This window comes from Stenella coeruleoalba (genome assembly GCF_951394435.1).
Source record: "Stenella coeruleoalba genome assembly, chromosome: 18".
Classification (NCBI taxonomy): Eukaryota; Metazoa; Chordata; class Mammalia; order Artiodactyla; family Delphinidae; genus Stenella; species Stenella coeruleoalba.
The window spans coordinates 24,544,435-24,564,989 of NC_137164.1; the positions used below are offsets into that span (position 1 = coordinate 24,544,435).

The 20,555-nt window shown below is 36.7% G+C and overlaps 1 protein-coding gene across 3 annotated transcripts in view; it reads left to right on the forward strand.

The window, feature by feature from the left end:
- Positions 1–20,555, forward strand: part of VWA8 (von Willebrand factor A domain containing 8) — a 364,890-nt gene that overhangs the window by 230,682 nt on the left and 113,653 nt on the right. For all 3 annotated transcript variants that reach the window (XM_079902720.1, XM_079902719.1, XM_079902721.1), the window contains 8 exons: positions 4,714–4,822; positions 5,957–6,095; positions 8,701–8,900; positions 15,048–15,158; positions 16,132–16,196; positions 16,625–16,750; positions 18,093–18,202; positions 18,843–18,997. In XM_079902720.1, coding sequence (XP_079758846.1) covers positions 4,714–4,822; positions 5,957–6,095; positions 8,701–8,900; positions 15,048–15,158; positions 16,132–16,196; positions 16,625–16,750; positions 18,093–18,202; positions 18,843–18,997 — 1,015 coding nt within the window. The remainder of the gene's footprint in view (positions 1–4,713; positions 4,823–5,956; positions 6,096–8,700; positions 8,901–15,047; positions 15,159–16,131; positions 16,197–16,624; positions 16,751–18,092; positions 18,203–18,842; positions 18,998–20,555) is intronic.

The window sequence follows — 20,555 nt, forward strand, 5'->3', positions numbered from 1 at the left end:
GCTCCGGACGCGCAGGCTCAGTGGCCATGGCTCATGGGTTCAGCCGCTCTGTGGCATGTTGGATCTTCTCGGACCAGGGCACGAACCCGTGTCCCCTGCATTGGCAGGCGGACTCTCAACCACTGCGCCACCAGGGAAGCCCGTGTTTGCTACTATTTTGTTGAGGCTTTTTGCATCTATATTTATCAGTGATATTGGTCTGTAATTTTCTTTTTTTGTAGTATCTTTATCTGGTTTTGGTATCAGGGTGATGGTGGCCTCATAGAGTGAGTTTGGGAGTGTTCATTCCTCTGCAGTTTTTTGGAAGAGTTTGAGATGGATGGGTGTTAGCTCTTCTCTAAATGTTTGAGAGAATTCACCTGTGAAGCCATCTGGTCCTGGACTTTTGTTTGTTGGAAGATTTTTAATCACAGTTTCAGTTTCATTACTTGTGATTGGTCTGTTCATATTTTCTGTTTCTTCCTGGTTCAGTCTTGGAAGGTTATACCTTTCTAAGAATTTTTCCCATTTCTTCCAGGTTGTCCATTTTATTATCATAGAGTTGCTTGTCGTAGTCTCTTTGGATGCTTTGTAGTTCTGCGGTGTCTGTTGTAACTTCTTTTTTGTTTCTAATTTCATTGAGTTGAGTCTTCTCCCTCTTTTTCTTGATGAGTCTGGCTAATGGTTTATCAATTTTGTTTATCTTCTCAAAGAACCAGCTTTTAGATTTATTGATCTTTGCTATTGTTTTCTTTGTTTTTATTTCATTTATTTCTGCTCTGATCTTTATGATTACTTTCCTTCTGCTAATTTTGGGTTTTGTTTGTTCTTCTTTCTCTTGTTCCTTTAGGGGTAAGTTTAGAATGTTTATTTGGGATTTTTCTTGTTTCTTGAGGTAGGCTTGTATAGCTACAAACTTCCCTCTTAGAACTGCTTTTGCTGCATCCCATAGGTTTTGGATCGTTGTGTTTTCATTATCATTTGTCTCTAGGTATTTTTTGATTTCCTCTTTGATTTCTTCAGTGATCTCTTGGTTATTTAGTAACGTCTTGTTTAGCCTCCATGTGTTTGTGTTTTTTTCCTGTAATTGATTTCTAATCTCATAGCATTGTGGTCAGAAAAGATGCTTGATATGATTTCAGTTTTCAATTTACTGAGGCTTGATTTGTGACCCAAGATGTGATCTAACCTGGAGAATGTTCCATGCGCACTTGAGAAGAAAGTGTAATCTGCTGTTTTGGGATGGAATATCCTATAAATATCAATTAAATCTATCTGGTCTATTGTGTCATTTAAAGCTTGTGTTTCCTTATTAATTTTCTGTTTGGATGATCTGTCCATTGGTGTAAGTGAGGTGTTAAAGTCCCCTACTATTATTGTGTTACTGTCGACTTCCTCTTTTATAGCTGTTTGCAGTTGCCTTATGTATTGAGGTGCCCCTATGTTGGGGGCATATATATTTATAATTGTTATATTTCCTTCTTGGATTGATCCCTTGATCATTATGTAGTGTCCTTCCTTGTCTCTTTTAACATTCTTTATTTTAAAGTCTATTTTATCTGATATGAGTATTGCTTTCTTTTGATTTCCATTTGCATGGAATATCTTTTTCCATCCCCTCACTTTCAGTCTGAATGTGTCCCTAGGTCTGAAGTGGGTCTCTTGTAGACAGAATATATATGGGTCTTGTCTTTGTATCCATTCAGCAAGTCTGTGTCTTTTGGTTGGAGCATTTAATCCATTCCTGTTTAAGGTAATTATCGATATTTGTGTTCCTATTACCATTTTCTTAATTGTTTTGGGTTTGGCTTTGTAGGTCCTTTTCTTCTCTGGTGTTTTCCACTTAGAGAAGTTCCTTTAGCATTTGTTGTAAAGCTGGTTTGTTGGTGCTGAATTCTCTTAGCTTTTGCTTGTCTGTAAAGCTTTTGATTTCTCCATCGAATCTGAACGAGATCCTTGCTGGGTAGAGTAATCTTGGTTGTAGTTTCTTCCCTTTCACCACTTTAAGTATATGATGCCACTCCCTTCTGGCTTGTAGAGTTTGTGCTGAGAAATCAGCTTTTAACCTTATGGGAGTTCCCTTGTATGTTGTCATTTTTCCCTTGCTGCTTTCAATAACTTTTCTTTGTCTTTAATTTTTGCCGATTTGATTACTATGTGTCTCGGTGTGTTTCTCCTTGGGTTTATCCTGTATGGGACTCTCTGCACTTCCTGGACTTGGGTGGCTATTTCCTTTCCCATGTTAGGGAAGTTTTCAACTATAATCTCTTCAAATATTTTCTCGGGTCCTTTCTCTCTCTCTTCTCCTTCTGGGACCCCTATAATGCGAATGTTGTTGTGTTTAATGTTGTCCCAGAGGTCTCTTAGGCTGTTTTCATTTCTTTTCATTCTTTTTTCTTTATTCTGTTCCACAGCAGTGAATTCCACCATTCTGTCTTCCAGGTCACTTATCTGTTCTTCTGCCTCTGCTATTGATTCCTTCTAGTGTATTTTTCATTTCAGTTATTGTATTGTTCATCTCTGTTTGTTTGTTCTTTCGTTCTTCTAGATCTTTGTTAAACATTTCTTGCATCTTCTCGATCTTTGCCTCCATTCTTTTTCTGAGGTCCTGCACCATCTTCACTATCATTATTCTGAATTCTTTTTCTGGAAAGTTGCCTATCTCTACTTCATTTAGTTGTTTTTCTCGGGGTTTATTTTGTTCCTTCATCTGGTACATAGCCCTCTGCCTTTTCATTTTGTCTGTCTCTCTGTGAATGTGGTTTTTGTTCCACAGGCTACAGGATTGTAGTTTTTATTGCTTCTGCTGTCTGCCCTCTGGTGCATTAGGCTATCTAAGAGGCTTGTGCAAGTTTCCTGATGGGAGGGACTGGTGGTGGGCAGAGCTGGCTGTTGCTTTGGTGGGCAGAGCTCAGTAAAACTTTAATCCTCTTGTCTGCTGATGGGTGGAGCTGAGTTTCCTCCCTGTTAATTGTTTGGCCTGAGGCGATCCGGGCTCTTTGGTGGGCCTAATGGCGGACTCTGGGAGGGCTCACACCAAGGAGTGCTTCCCAGAACTTCTGCTGCCAGTGTCCTTGTCCTCATGGTGAGACACAACCACCCCCTGCCTCTGCAGGAGACCCTCCAACACTAGCAGGTAGGTCTGGTTCAGTCTCCTGTGGGGTTACTGCTCCTTCCCCTGGGTCCCGGTGCACACACTACTTTGTGTGTGCCCTCCAAGAGTGGAGTCTCTGTTTCCCCCAGTCCTGTCGAAGTCCTGCATTCAAATCCAGCTAGCCTTCAAAGTCTGATTCTCTAGGAATTCCTCCTCCCATTGCTGGAACCCCAGATTGGGAAGCCTGACGGCCTCAGAACCTTCACTCCAGTGGGTGGACTTCTGTGGTATAAGTGTTCTCCAGTTTGTGTCACCCACCCAGTAGCTATAGGATTTGATTTTGTTGTGATTGTGCCCCTCCTACCATCTCATTGTGGCTTCTCCTTTGTCTTCGGATGTGGAGTATCTTTTTTGGTGAGTTCCAGTGTCTTCCTGTCAATGATTGTTCAGCAGTTAGTTGTGATTCTGGTGTTCTTGCAAGAGAGAGTAAGAGCACATCCTTCTACTCCGCCATCTTGAACCAATCTTCTCTGGTTTCGTATTCTATGCAAAAAATATCTAAGCCTTGTGTGGTCTTATTAAGTATATGGAGATATTTTGTCAGATTACTCTTTCACTGAAAATAAAATGATTTTCTAAATATCAATATGTACTCTTTTAATGATCATCACGCTCATTTCAAGCATACATTTCAATTTATAGCCACATATACGTGCCTTATTTTTAAAGAACTTTTAACTCTGCATCATTTTTGGCCTTCACTTACCATGGAATAAGAAATTTATAATGAATTAAGTGACAAATTAATGGTTCCTCTTTTAAAGATTCAAAGAAAAGGTAGCATGATTAAAAAGTAAAAACTTATTCTAAAGAATTTGTCTGTGGGTTTGTACTTTAGCGTTGCTATATCTGTTTTCGCAAGTTATTTTGTTTAAATGTAATTTTAAATAAAATGGAATCTAAACACAGAATAATTCCATTAGAAGTCAGAATAGTAGCTCCCTTGGTAGGGGTAATGACTGAGGTGGTCCATGGGAGTTTCTGAGTGTTGGTGATGCTTGGGTGCTGGACGCACACGTGTGCTCAGGACTAAGTGGCACATTTATATGAACGTTTCTGCAGGTATATTATATGTCAAGTCAAAGTTAAAAAAAAAAATTAAAGTGCTAAGATAGACCCTATGAAATTTGCCCTGTACAACTTACAAGCATGTGACTGGTAGTACTGTGTACTATTTATTATTTGATTTCAAATTTAGGAGAATAGAATGAAAAAATTGATGGATTGCTCCATTGTTTTTCCTAAATCCTTCCTATACTGTAATGGGAATTTGATATTAAATTGCTAAGTATTTACCAATTCAGGGAAAAAATATGTAAACCCTAATTATATTTGTCATTAAGGTAAAAACAGACTAGGACCTTACCTTCTGAGTTTCTGAAATGTGAAATCTTTTTCTTTTCAAAGTATGTTTTAAATATCATATTAAAGACTATCTTTTAATAAAATTAAATATAACTCACTTCTAAGTAAAGCATTCCTCAAATTTGCTTGTGTGGTCGGTAATATATGGCTCATTATTTTTTCCTATGACTTGGAAACAAGAAGAAATGTTTATTCTTCAAATTAATCCTTGACAGGTTGCCTTTGCCACAGCAGACCTTCATGGGCTATTGGACAATTGGTCAGTCAAGAAATGGAATGCAAAAACTATTGTGTCCAGCAGAAACTCATCGTATAGATGTAAAGGTTGATATCATTCTTTCTTCATTAGAATATTGAATGTTATCCATTTTTCTGTATCTTCCCTGGAGAAAATCCATTCAATCTCAGAAATGACTTGTTCTGATGTTATTGTAGAATAGATTAACTTCTGCTCTAATTCTTAAGCCAGTCTGGCCTCTGAGGGACTCAATGTAGGTAATGGCTAATGACCAGTAGAATTCCTAAGCGCTATCCTGTATTTCAGGAAAGTCAGATAGGATGGTTACTCCATTATATTTGTTTTCGTGAAAAAGGGCAAAGGAATATCAGTCACTAGTTGCAATAGAGACCCCTCTAGGTTTGACTGTGGGGAATTAGATGCTTCTAAAATCATTAGAAAGGACAGGAGGAACAGAGTCAAGGGACCATCGCTGGACTTTTGGTTTCAAGATGAGTGTTTTTGCTTCTGCTACCACCCCTGTTGTTGGGAGCTGCACAGTAAGGCAGGCTCAGCAAACTTTTCCTGTAAAGGGCCAGATAGTAAATATGTTAGGCATTGTGACCATACAGATTCTGTCACAACTACTCAACTTTGCCATGGGAGCAAAAAAGCAGCCTCAGACAGTACATTAACTAGTATCAGTCACTAGTTGCAATAGGAGTGTGAGGAATGTCGTTTTTAATCTTCTAGCTCCTAAGATACAGCCTAGATAGAAGGGGTGAGAGCGCCCATGGATGGCAAAATAGTAAATATCTAACCCAAACATTTTTGATTAATTAAGGACTGTAAGGGCATGCAAATCAATGTTCAAGAGTCAACTGTATTTAAAAAATTATTCTGGTTTGGACAGCTCTGGGTCCCAATACTTGAAGTTCAAAACTTGCTTAGGAAAGAATGAAGGAATGAGAACTCCTATGGGATTTTACATCTGCTATATTTTGTGAGTAAAAAAAAAAAGAAAGTGAGAAATTAAATAAGATAGCACATGTGAAAGCATTTATAAATGCAAGTATATGGTATTATGATTGTTATAAGTGTCATGCTAGTCAGTAAAATGAGAAGAGGCATATCAAGATGTGGAATATTTGAACTGAAAATCTGTATTTTGGAAGAACTTTAGCTTTTCTACTTTTTGCCAACTACACAAATGTCTTAACTCAGATAACTATTTTTTGTAGGGTCCAGCACTTATAAACATACAGGAGTATCCAATAGAAAGACATGAAGGAAGATCCCAAACCTTTACTGAAGAATGTGCCTCCTGGAAGTTACCATTGGATGAAATTAACTTAATCTGCGACATCGCTACATCACATGGTATGTCAGTTTATTCTTTTGATTTTTCCTTCCTGCAGTGATTTTTTTAAAAGCAGGATCAAAATAACCTGTAGACATCAAGAAGTCTATGATAGACTCAGTAACTGTGTCATTCTTGGATTGGATGGCAATTATATGTAATTTAGAACTAATTTCCTATAACAACCTAACAAAATACTATTGTGAAATCCACGTAAACACTGCTGAGTTTATATGCATATGTCTGCTTCTCATTACCGTTGTAGCACAAAGTTAAACACACCCAGGCGTGTGCTAAAAATAGAAGAGGGAAAGAAAAAGGAAAAACATTGGATTTTTTTTGGCTCGGATTCCAGTTTGGTGATTGCATGAACCCTGAAAGCAGGAGGATTTGCAGTCATTAAACCTCTCGTTGTAAAGAATGGCAAATAAAGGATGTGAATTTCTGGCATCTGCTTCTCTGGACTGTTGCCATTACCTACTGATTCATGCGGTGTGCCCTGGGTACTTTTTGGCAGAAGTTTTCAATTGATGGCAGTTACCAAGGTGATATAAACAGAAGTGATGGCAGGGGAAAGGGAGAAATTCTCTAACTTGTCTACAATGGAGGTTATTCAGGCAAAAATTCAGAAGCAAGTTTTTGTTCATGTAAGTTCTGTGGATGTTTTCTCCAACATCAGCTATGTTGAGTAAAAATATGTGCTTTTAAAATGTACAGGGTTTTTGCTGGTAACAGATTGGTGCCCCTATTAAGATATTTTACATTCACTAGTAGAGACTAAGTATGAATCTTACGGATAAAATTTGAACTTTGCCCTTGTCTCACATTTAGAGATTGTAAGTAAGTATGCTGTGATCCTCTGCCCCATGCCAGTGACACGTGTCATTAAACCTTGTCACAGCCTCACAATTCTCACGGGCAGCCACTGTGAGCCAGTCAGAATTGGTCCTTAAAAATGAACTCATTTGCTGTCCCTCACATAATTCAACCCTCTATTTTAGTGTTGTCCACATTTGCGAGCTAGGTTTTTGTGTTGTTTTTTATTTCTTTGTTTTTTTACCTATTCTATATTGGTGAGAGGAAAGAACATTTTCTTGGGTTAGCGTCAGGGTTAAATATACATATATGTGTGTGTGTGTGTGTGTGTGTGTGTGTGTGTGTGTGTGTGTGTGTGTGTATATATATATATATATATATATATATATATATATATATATATTTGAGCCGAAGACCAAACAGCACTTAATGCCTGCAATAAGAGAGAGCAATTGTAAGTTCGTGAAGTACATTTCTATTTATTTTTTTCTTTTTACATTTCTATTAATACTGTTATTATATTCCCTGGTCCCTATACTGTGTACAAAGGTGCTCAATAAATGTTGAATTGAACTTATTTGTGCTGATAGTAGAAGCATTAAAAAGATTCTTAAATTATAAGTTGTGTGATTCTATCTGATATTTAGAACTGTAGCACACATCCACACACACACACACACACACACACACAGAGTTCACATTGCCTCCTAAATCATATGTCTTCTTCTGCCCTTCCATTGATTTGTGTTTCTTATCAATGTTAGCTTATTTAAATTTACCATATCTTTATATATATTTATATATATTTGAGTTTTCTATATCTTTATATATATTTAGTCTTTATGTGTAGACATGACATATACATGCACACACACATACACTATATTTTTTTTCCAGATTTTCATATCTTGTGTCTTAGTTTTGGGTTCAGAAAATATGACCACTGTAAATAGATACCTGGATGATGAGTGATGTTAATAGCATTTATTATACAGAAGCAGCTTAATCCCTTGCTTCAAGGTTCCCAGAAATAGAGATTATGGGAAACATAGTCCAAAGTCTGGCTTCTCTAAGGGAAGCCCTCAAACCAACAGCAGTGACATCTCGTGGGAGCTTGTTGGAAAAGCAGAGTCTGAAACCCCACCTCAGACCCACTGAATCAGAATCTGCATTTTCATTAGATCCCCAGGTGATGCACATGCACTTGAAAGTTGAAGAAGCACTGAAATAGAATTCAAAAAATGGACCTAGTCAAGTACTAGTTTGAAAAGACAGAGACTTTGTAATAATAAATACACAAATATGAAAAAAGATAATTTGGAAAATAAGATCCATAGAGCTAAGAACAAAAAATGGGATTACTTATTTACTAGAAAAGCCTAAAGATCTAGTAACTAGCCGGGAAATGCCAGATTAGCAGATAGAAGATGTTGACCAGCTGTTGTCCATCTGAGCCAATAATAAAATAAGAGGGAACAGACTTTTACTGAGGCATAAAATACTTTCATGCAAGGAAGAATTTCCTGACATTGAGGAGTGTTAAATATTTAATGGTGTTAGCATGAGATGTTATAGATTCTTTGGGGACCAGATACTTAACTTCCAGGAATAGGTAGGTGTGACCCAATGTACATTTACAGCAGGTGTGAAATTGCTTCTGCAAGTGCTCTTCAACCTAATCAATCCATTTGCAAATCATCTGCTGAGTTCTGATTGTGTGCTGCCTCACGATTCAGTTTTCACTGGACCTTTTGACCAGTCAGAAAATCTATTGCAGACCATGGAATTGACACTTTTTTGTCATTTCAGAAAATGAGGAAAATACTCTCTATGTAGTTGCATGCAATCCCGTTTCCTTATACTTTATGAATATGACTGGGAAAAGCGGCTACTTTGTGGACCTTTTTGACATCTTCCCAAGAGCGGCCAGTGGAGTCTGGCACCCATTTGTGACAGTGGCGCCGCTGGGAAATCCCCTCAAGGGTCAAGTGATTCTCCATGAGCAACAGGTAATGACATGGTCTAATGATGCCCAGGGTAACTGATGCAAAGGAGAAGGCAAGAGTGTTTTTCAACCTATAACTAAAAATATGTGCTTTCATAAAGATTGAGGTCAGGGGCTGAAGGACGGGATCAGGAGTTGTATTTTATCAGTACCACAAGGCAGGCTAATATCTTCCTCTCTGCAGAGACTTCTCAACCTCATCACTAATGACATTTGAGGCTAGATAATTCTTTGTTGTGAAGCTTACATTCTCTTTGTGGGGATAGACAACAAACAAGTAAGCCAACAAATAAATACCAATTTCAAGTAGTGATAGGTGCTGTATAAAAATAAGGTAAGGTCCTAAGGAATGATGGGGGTAGGGTAGGAGGAGATGAAAGGGTAAACGGTACTCAAAAGAGTGCTGAGATATCTCCCCTTAGGAGATGACATTTTACCTGAAACCTGAATGGCATTCTTTATGTGGAGATAGCCATGTAAATATACTGAATGGAATTGTCTTAGTTTGTTTGGGCTGCTGTAACACAAGTACCATAGACTAGGTAGCTTATGAACAGAAGAAATTTATTTCTCACAGTTCTACAGCCTAGGAAGTCCAAGATCAAGGCACTTGCGTATTCAGCGTCTGGTGAGAACCCACTTCCTAGACAGCTGTCTTTTCATGGTAGCCTCACACGGCAGTAGGAGCAGGGATCTCTTTCGTGTCTCTTTTATAAGGGTGGTAATCCCATTCGTGAAGACTCCACCTTCATGACCTAATCATCTCCATAGGCCCCACTTCCTAATATATTGGGGCTTAGGACTTCAGCCTACAAATTTTGGGAGGGCATCAGGCCATTGCAGGAATACACTGAGATTCTTTAGTATCTAATGATGCTCAAGTTCCAACCATCACTACTATTGTAAGACAACACTAATGAAAAGTACAGATGCCCAGAGTCAGGCTAAAAGTAATTCCAAACAGAAGATATAGGTCAAAAGACAGTCTGTGTTTCAATTAATGAGAATTCTCCAGGTCCAAGTTAATCTGTACTATCCAATAGAAAGGAGTACAATGTTTTTGCAGACCTATTACCCACCTAGTATCTACCAAATAGTATACTAAGCATATTATTCATTCATCAGATATGTATCATGTGCCTACTATTAGGGATACTGCCATGAACAAAACAACAAAAATCCTTGTTCTCAGAAGCTTACGTTCTGGTGCAAAAGGTAGACAATAAGCAAAGTAAATAATTACATCTTAAGTCAGAAGATGAGAAGCAAGGGAGAGTAAAATAGAAGGCTGGGAGGAAGGTTGCCTTTAAAACAGGGTGGGCGGGCAGGGATTGCCTAACTGAGAAAGTGATATTTAAGCAAAGATCTGATAGAGGTGAGGGAGAGAAGAGATATCAGGAATAAGAGAGTTCTAGGCAAAGGAATTGTAAGTTCAAAGGCCCAGAGGCTGGAACATGGCTCTCCATCTTTAAAGAAGCGTGGTGGGGAAGACTGAATGAGGGGGAGGGTATAAGGAGGTGGGGTCAAAGAGGTCACTCAGTGGGTTGGGTCAGGGACGTGGTGGAAGGCTGGGGAAGCAGAGGTGTAGAGCCTTGTAAATCATTCTAACGTTCTGCGGCCTGACTGTGAGGAAAGGGGAAGGTCTTAGAGGGTTTCAAGCAGAGGAGAAGCAAGATCTGACTTATATTTTTAAAAGATTTCTCCAGCTCCTCTTAGGTGAATAGTCTGTAGGTACTAAAGCAGAGTGAAGGAGATTAATGAAGAGATTTTTACAATGGTCCAAGCAAGAGATCATTGCAGTTTGGAGGAGGATGGCGGTCATAAGTAATGATGGATTCTGGATATATTCTGAAGGTGGGACCAAGAAGATTTCTGAACAGATCAGATATATGAGGTGAAAGAGAGTAAACTAAGATCAACTTTAAGATGTAGGGCCTGAGCAACTGGAAGGATAGACCTGCCATGAACTGAGATGAGGAAGGAATTGATTTGGAGGGGAAGATTAGATGTATGATTAAATTCGAGATGCCTATAACATATCCAAGTAGGTGATCCTGGTGTTTAACGGAGAAGTCAGAACAGGAAACATACACTGGGCATCACTGGCATATAAATGTTATTTAAAGTCATGAAACTGAAAGAGATCACTAAGGGAATGAATGTGAGTGGAAAAGAGAAGTCTGAGGACTAAGCCCTGGGGCAATGAAATATTAAGAAATGAGAGAGGTGAGGATGAATCAACCCAGGGGAACTGAAAATGAGTGCCCAGTGAAGTAGATGGTTACACCAGGGTGTGGTATCCCAGACGGCAAGTGATGAATATCTCAAGGAGGAGGATCAATTATTAAATGCTGACAAATGTGTCAAGGAAAAGGTTACATACCTTATTCCGTGTTATTCTTCCACAGGCCCAGCGAGGTAGCTTTAGCAATATTTACGTGTGAGAAAACTGAGTCTCAGTAAGTTTAAATAACTTGCCCAGTAAATACATAGTAGAACTGAGGTTCAAACCAAATTGGATTGACATCACCAGAATTAAACTTCATCCATGCTGTCGCTCACTGCAGAAACGTGGGGAAAAGAATGGTCTGAAAATTTTTTAAAGTATTCATAATAGGAAAATATGGAAAAAATGTAATGTTGTTACTTGTAAAGTATTTAAACACACTGTGAAAGTAAAGTGTTACCTAGAAACAGTACTTTTAGACTGTTTCTAATCAAGAATAAAAAGTTGCATAAGTAACACAGCAGTATTTCGTTGAGTAAATAAGTTAACTTTAGACTTTGCCTAAATAATTATCATAAATTCTGAGTTAATAAAATTTTTTCTGGTTTTCACAATTTTTTTCAATATGGCTTTCTCCTAGAAGCAGAATTTATCAATATCCAGCTATTGCTTATAAAGGTTTGTGTCCATCACATTGGAATAAGGGTTTTACTTTATAGATTTCCAACAAAATACCAATGCCATTGAATTGAATTCTATAGCCAGAAGAATCTGTCCTAAAAAGCACATGTCTTGGTGATTTTTGATTCAGGAAACCAATCAAATTTAAATAGGAGTCTGCATTTGGAGTATTTATTCAAACAATCTTGCCAGATTTTCAGCTGTCAGATAAACTGTCAAATTTACATATACCAATTCTTTAAAAGTACGAGATTTTCAGGTTCTCAGGAAGTATTTTATTTTCTCAAAAGATCCAGTTATTTGGCAACATTGCTGACCAATACCCTGCTCACTTATAAGGACTTTCATCAAAGAAAATCTGTTTTTCAGTGTAAAGCTGTGCTTGACTTGCACAGCCCACACTTCCCCTCCTGGCATTCTTGCATGCTACCTGGCTTATCCCTTAGACCAGTTTCAACAGTTTTCCAGAAGGGTACCTCAATGCCCTGAGCAGGCACGCACAGCTTATCAGGATACTTTCGCTACCTGTACTCTGAACTGCCTCTTCTTTTCCTAGAGAGGATATATCAGCTGTCGGTTTTACATTATGTCCCTGCTAGGATCTAAGACCTCCTTAATTCCAGATGAACAGCATGTAACTGTAAAAGTTAACAAATGAAAAATAATTGTAATCGAATAAAAAATGTGGGCACTGCCATCAGTTCCTTCTCCCCCATTCTGCCCTGACAAAGGAGCTAAAATATTGTAGAGAAGTACTTCCATTAATTCATCTCTCCCTTGTCTTTATACAGCTTGGCAACAGATACATTTCCCTGGTTAGTTTAAGAAGTTGTTCAAAAATTCCTGGCTAAAATAAAATCTTAAGTGAGGAAAGGGAAATTTTGCCATGCCTAAAAATAAAGCCTCCTCCCCCCACCCACCCCATGAGATTACTTATTACATCTGTACAAAGTTTAGAACTTCAGACTTTAGGACATTGAGGTCATCCAGAGGTTACTTTTCTCCCAGTCAAATACAAACATAATAAAATTGCTCACTCGCTTCTCCTCCCTGCCCCCCTTAAAAGAGAGCCAAAACCACAGTTACATGTACTCATATGTGATGCAGAATTCTATTTTTGAACTCAGACAGAATATATCATTATTCATTTACAGAAGGAAACCATTAACATCTAAAAGGATGGAGCAGCAGAACTCCTTCATGTTGCCAATTGCTTCTAGAACTAATTCTAAATACAGCAGTGGCTGGAAACATATATATGTGTGTGTATATAAACATATATATATATATATCTGTATGTTTTCTGTTACTTAGAAAGATGCAGTTTTTCAGTTCACTTATGCAAAGTTATGAGTATATAAGTATTAGACCCTAAAAAGGAAGAAAAATGCAAAACTGTACTAATTTTTCTGCATAATCATATCTGTTTAATCATCTGCTTATTCTTCTACTTAATCATATTTTGGCATCAAACATTATTTTTAGAACTTTATGTTGCTTAGAAAAGTTAATATTACCCCAAATTGCTTAAGTGCTAACAATTCATGTTAATATTGTACATATTTATCATAAGAGAGAGTTTCTCCTTTAAAAAATACTTACTCAAAAAAGATTTAATCTAGAATAGAGACTGTAAATTTTTAACTTATTAATACATTTTCTTAAGGAAAACTTTAAGAGTTTTCCTTAAGGTTTTCCTCATTTTCAAACTTTCAAATGCCAGGAACGGTGCTTCTTATATGACATGTTGATTTTAAAAAGAATATTACTAACACACATTCTTAATGGAGAATTACATATTATACAGAATGATGCATTCTAAGAGTGTTTATGGAAAAATTTAAGCGTTGTCAACATGCTTGGTAGAATTTTTTAATACAGCCAAGATTCAGAGTATATGGAATAAAGGAGACTTTGGAACAAATACTACTTTAATTCTTGAGCACTTCGGTAAAATTGACTAGTAAAATAAATTGAAACCACACTATGAGGTCTCAGATTTGCAGATGAATCATTACTCTCCTTACATTTCTTTTTATTTCCCTCTAACTGGATTAAGTAATAAAGGGCAAGGGTCATGGTTAATTCATCATTGTATTCTCCTTTGTGCTTTAAATATAAGCTGCTCGATAAATGTTATGGAACAAATGAACAGACTTTTCATGTTTTGTATATATTTTGCAAAATATATATTAATTCTTCGGGTGCTTTGTGATTTTATTTTCCCCAAAGAAAGTTCTTGAAATGAAAAGTTCATAAGGGTTAAGATAACTGAAGGGGCCCCAAATTTAAAACAAAACAAAATAAGACAAAATAAACAAAAACAAGAAAGAAAGAAAAGACAGTTCCTGACAAAAAACTTTCTGGTGCCTTTTTGTAAACCTGTTAGTATAATCTTCAAATGTCTTTAAATTTTAATGAAAAAAGCCCACTTCTTTGCATCTCTTTAAAATATTTAATCTTTTCTGGCTTTCTCAATTTTAAATTCTTATTTCATGTGTTTCTGTTCACTTATTTTAATGCCTAAGGTTAATTTTTTTTTAAATTTCTTTCTTGAAAAAGTCCTCCTAATTACTGAGAGATTATTACTTCATTTGCATAACTGTGATAATGCTGCTGGAGCAATCTCTTGTCTGTACGTTATTACAGCACCAGCTATGAAAGTTCTCAAGCTTAGTGAATGTCAAGATGAAACAGTCATTACTAGCTAGGTTCTTGGGGTCCTTGATATTTTCTTGCTAACCCATCTTTATAACATGTACATATTTTCTGAGTTGAACCTGGATTTGTGAAAAGAATAAATGAGATTCAATTATGCACAGCGTAAGAGAATTTTCAACAGAACCTTCTTTAAGTGTAATTTTGATAAAAGTAAATGGGCTTTTAAAATTATCAATTCTCTTACTTTCCTCATTTGTATGTAATAAAACAGCAATTATGGTTAAGCTAGCCTATATTTACAAGGCGGTGGTTTTAAGATAAAATCTTCAAAGAGAAGATTCTGCATTACATAATTAGAAATATCTTCATTAAACCATCTAATACTTTAAATTCTGTATTAGGGAAAAACATTTAGTGTCTTCATGGTGTCTCTTAAATATTTCAATATTGTCGTCTTCCCTTTGGTTTATTTATCACTATTCCCTTTATTCCCAGGCTGCCAAGAGGCTGCTGCTAAATTAATTAAATAAATAAATAAATAAATAAACAGGCAAACAAACAAACTGTTCTCTTTATTTCCAGAGCAATGTCATCCTGTTGTTGGATACCACTAGCCAAGCCCTTCATCGTCTCATCTTACCTTCAGAAGAGTTTACACTTAAGAAAACTTTCTGGTGGAACAAGGAGGAAGCTGTAAGAAATACCCAACTTGTCCAGCAAATTGCCAAGGATTTTCCATAGCTTTCTAACCGTAAAAATGCATGCCTGCCCATCCCTTGCGGTGCCTTTTGTTTGCTATAATGCACAAGAGAATTCTCTTATTACTTGTAAATTTTAATATGATACAAATAGGTAGAATACATACATATATAATTCAATATCAGTAGCTTCTTTTTGTATCCATCATAGTCACATGAAGACTTGTCAGGACGCAACTCACAATAATAGGACATCATGAGCCATTTGAGTGTGGTATTCATGACAAATCCCTAACATGCACTTTAATAGTCACTTTAATAGTTTTCCAGTTACGAGTTTATGTTTGGATTTATGTAATGAACCTATGAGTGCAACAGCTGATTACATTTACTAGATAAATAAACGTTTTAGCTTATTAACTAAATTAAACTAGTAAACATTTTGGCTAACCAACGAGAATTTTTTCTGCCATTTAGAAAAAGATAATGGATATAAAATAAGGCTTACCCTCTGCCCTGCACGACAGCATACTTAGGTCTTAAAAGACCACGAAGAAAAGAGATATTTTAAATGTCATAAATATATCCAAATCTAAGAAACAAAATATTTCCTATGTATTTATGCTATGGTACAAATTCCACAGTTAATCACCAGATAGCATGTTTATTTCTAACCAGTATTTGGCATTTTTTTTAATATTCTTTTTTAAAAATATTTATTTATTTATTTGGTTGGACCACCAGGGAAGTCCCCTAAAACATTATTCTAAAGATGTTTTAGTATGCAGTTCACAATTAATTTTGAAATATATTTTAATCTATGTTACCGTAAGAGTCTTGGAGTGGATAAAGAGGTAGCTTCTCAGAGAATTACATGTTGAAGAACTTTATTTAAGGAAAAGCAGCTGAATAGACATGAATGCATCTGACACATTTAAAGTGAATATTTTGTTTTGTTTTGTCTCTAGGAAACTTACAAAATGTGTAAAGAATTTGCACACAAAAACTGGCTAGTATTCTACAAAGAAAAAGGGTGAGCTCTTTGTTGGAGATTTAATCTGGGATCCTTATTGTGTCCATTCTATTTCCTCCTTTAATTATGCTTGTTTATTGTAAAACTAATGTAATAAAATTAGAAATATTTTATTCTAAAAGTATCTTATCCCACATTGCAGAACATTGAAAAACAGACATAAGAAAAGACACTGCCCATAATTCCGTCTACAACCACTACTAGCATGGCCGCTCTCACTTCTTATTTTTAATTCTTATGCATACCTTTATATAGTTTAGAGTTTTATACATCTATTTTCTCAATTAACATTTTTCTATGTTATTATCTAGTCTTAAAAACATTGTTTTTAGGGTTGTATAATATATCATGAAATGACTGTGCCATGGTTACTCAACCAATATCCTCACCATTTCCTTTCAGACAGTTTTCTTTTTTGTTGTTTTCAGGAACACCCTGGCTGTGCTGGATGTTCTAGAAGGGCGAACTCACACCATCTCACTTCCCATCAACCTCCAGACAGTTTTTCTCGTAGCAGAAGACAAATGGCTTCTGGTGGAGAGCAAAACACATCAGTGGGTAGATCTACATAGCACCTCATGGAGTGTGCTCAGTTAGCCAGCATCCTGTCTCAGTTAGCCAGCTCTGTCTTCCTGTGTCTGTCTTTTAACAATTTCTGTATTTGGCAGCATCTCTATAGGTGAAACTTCGAAGAAGAGGGGACGGGAAAATTTAAATAAATTAAATGTAACTTTGCAGAGTAATTATAAAAGTGTTTCAGAAGATGACCTTGAAATTAACAGTGAAAACATAATGACTTTTACAACTGATCTGTATTTCTTTAGGATTTTTCCTGTTAGCACACTGAGAATTCACTGTATTCTTGCCAAACTAGAGATACTTCAAAATAGATTTTTAGTTTATCCTCTCTTCAAAGGGCCACAGTCTCCATCCAAATGCTGTTGCTTTTTTGTAACTTCACAGAATCCACCCCTTAGAAGCTTCTTCTTCATTTTATCTCGTGTGCTCTTATTTGGTTATGTTTATGTTTGTGTTGCCTCTTCCATTGGACCGTATACTTCTTGATGAAAAGGACATTATGTACACTCGGCATAAGTGGGGTGCACAGTAAATTTTGAGTCACCCTCCCTCATGCATTACACCTACTGGATTCATGCAGATTCTCTGGCCCTCTGCTGACAAGCAGAAGTGACCTGCTGCAAAAGATTCCTGGCTATTTATATATTCCTATATTAGAAATCTTACAGACAAGTAGATCAAGGGGATTACAGCAGTGAGGGCTTCTGTCCCTTAGCTGGTCACAAATCAGAGGTTGGGCTCCCCCTTACTTGCTGATCAGTCATATTAACAGCAGGCTCCATGATAGTACGGATGTGTCTCTTTAGAGTCGCTTTTCTTTTTTTTTTTAATGGCCCTTCCTCTTACAGGAAGTATTGGATTTTCAGTTCACATTTATTACTGCGTTGTTATTATGCACTGCTCTTATACAGTGTTAAGAAGTTATTTTTTAAATTCATGATGAAACTCTGAAACTGCAAATTATACTCAGAATATAAAAAGGAGGCTTTGGGGCTTCCCTGGTGGCGCAGTGGTTGAGAGTGCGCCTGCCGATGCCGGGGACACAGCTTCGTGCCCCGATCCCGGAAGATCCCACATGCCGCGGAGCGACTGAGCTCGTGAGCCCTGGCCGCTGAGCCTGCGCGTCCGGAGCCTATGCTCCACAACGGGAGAGGCCACAACAGTGAGAGGCCCGCGTACCGAAAAAAAAAAAAAAAAAAAAAGAAGGAGGCTTTGGCGGGGGCGGGCAGGATATGGGAACTCTGATTTTTCCTAGTCTGGCCTCGTAGTTATTAGAAAAAGAAAGACTTTTCACTTAGATGTTTTGTCTGTTTACAGGAAATATCTTTTAACTAAGCCTGCACACATCGAATCTGAGGACAGTAGGGTTTGCCAGTTGTATGTGCTGAAAGAGGAGCTGCCTAGCACAGGGTTTGGAGTCACACAAGGTAAATACTGTGTTCTGTGTGTTTGTGGCTGTGTAGGTACATGCCTGCATACACACTGTCCTCTAGAATCATTTAAGGACAACAATATCAACATGTTAACTTTATACCAAAAAAGAAATCTTAGTCACTACACTAGAAACAGTAAGCAAGAATCTATCGTCTTTTAAATTCTGTCTTTGAATTTTTTAAACTAACAAGTCAGAATGTTTACATATATGTAGGTTCCAAGTCTATTTTAGGATTGCATCATTTCTTTTTTACACAGCCCATCAGTATTTCTACTTTATTCATCACAGTTTTGGGGGGATGAAAAGTAATTATGAAAAAAATTCTAAAATATACCATTGCTAAGACTGGTTTGGGCCAGTTTCACCTCTTTCTGCAGAGTGCTATTATATTAATCTTGATTGCTAATAAAAATTTGAATTCTTGAATAAATACTTGAAATCACTTTGAGAAGATGCCATGATTGCGAAAACTGAGTTTTCTCAGACAAAAAGCCATGAGTGTGATTGAAAGCGTTTTCTCTTTTTTGATTTGTGCTTTTCTGTTTGAGTTGGTGAGAATGAATCTTGCAAAAATTAATTCCTGGAGCATTTTAGGGGCATATGGTGTTTAACGTTTCTCTGACACTTTTTAGAAACAGACTTCAGCATACCTCATAAAATTTCAAGTCATCAACTATCATCTGAAAATCTGAGTTCAGCTGTGGGACAAAAGATTGCCTCTCCTAACCGAATTCTCGCAGATGAGAATAGTTATGCTACAATCGTTGTTGGTTTCCCAGATCTCATGGTAAGCATAAATTTCTTAAATGATTGAATAACTATTTCTTCCCCCCGTTTTGGTCTATACTCTATAAGCCCATTTGAGGGGTAATTAAAAACGTAATAATTTTCTGGTAAGTATTTCAGATCAACCTTCTGTTTTCCAGACCAGTCATTAAAAAAATTCATTCTATATGGTTTCATTGCTTGTTAAAAATTAACATATACATTGTAGTGCAATTATATAATTTAGTAAAGGAAAACCAGTATTCTCCATACATGGGAGCTCATGTGACAGGTAAATAGTTAACCTACTGACAGTGATTTTATATCATGCTGTCTTAATGTGTGCTCGTGTCATCTGTCAAGAGGGACAATTTGAGACTAACAAAATAATATTTCTTCTAGAATTTTTTAAAGTGAAATATGTTGGAGTCTCATAACTGTAGGTTAAATTTTTCAACACTCATGAACACCAGTCCACTTTCCACTGAGTTTTGCTGCGTCCAGATTATACTATAAATGCTGGTGGTCTCAATTTAATTTGCTTTTAAATGGCTCCTTCTGCTGTTATTTACTATTATCTGTAAAGAAGAGGCTATTCATAATTGACTTGAGGTGAAACTAGGTACCATCTTCCCCTGATGGAAATGTGAGAACATGAAATATAAAGGTTATTTCAGCCCAAGTTGCCAGCTCATAACCTTAGATGTAACTCCATGTGTTTTGATTAAACATTTAATTTTCATAATTTCCTTTGTAGCTTTTAGGTGGGATGATAGAGTCACTTAAAGATAAAAATATTGGCTCTGCTTAATAGTACCCCAGTCTCACATGCCTCAAAATTTTCATGTAATTAATGAATGATGAGTACTTCAGGGTATAAGACTTCTGAAATCCAAAACCCGGTGGATAATGTGTGGCTTAGGACTTTGCCATATGTCTTCTTAATTATCAAGTAAAAAACATTTGCTGTGGATTATATATCTGAAAATGAAACATGTTGTTGGAATACGGCATCTACGGCAGCCTTGATTAAATGAAAGAGTTATGTTTAATGTGCTTTCTACAATGTTTGCTGCTATCAGTAGAGAGAATACTGGAGCTACTTTTCTGAAGGTGGAACTGTTTTAAAAATTGATCTTTTGATTGAAGAAATGAGTATAGAAATATAATGTCACTATAAAAAGGTAAGAAAGCTGAGTATAAGGTAATGTTTATATTGACCCTCTAGAAATGCTTTGTAGACTGTAGGACTAGGGACCTTGTTAAATTAAAAGCTGCATCTCCGTATTTATTACCCACCATATCGGAGATGTTCATGAATTTTTGTTTAATGATAGATTAGATCATTCAGTTAGACAGCCTTTCAGCATTTTATGAGAGCAGTCATATTTTTTAGACCCCAACACAAGTCAGGCACTCTACTATTCTAAACCATTTCATACATGATAATTAATTTTTACAACAATTGCACAAGGTTTTATAGAGAAAGAAACAAAAACAGAGAGGATATATCCCCCAGGCCACAAAGATATTGAATAAGGGATCTGGGATTTGTGCTCAAGGGTGACTGACCCTCAAAC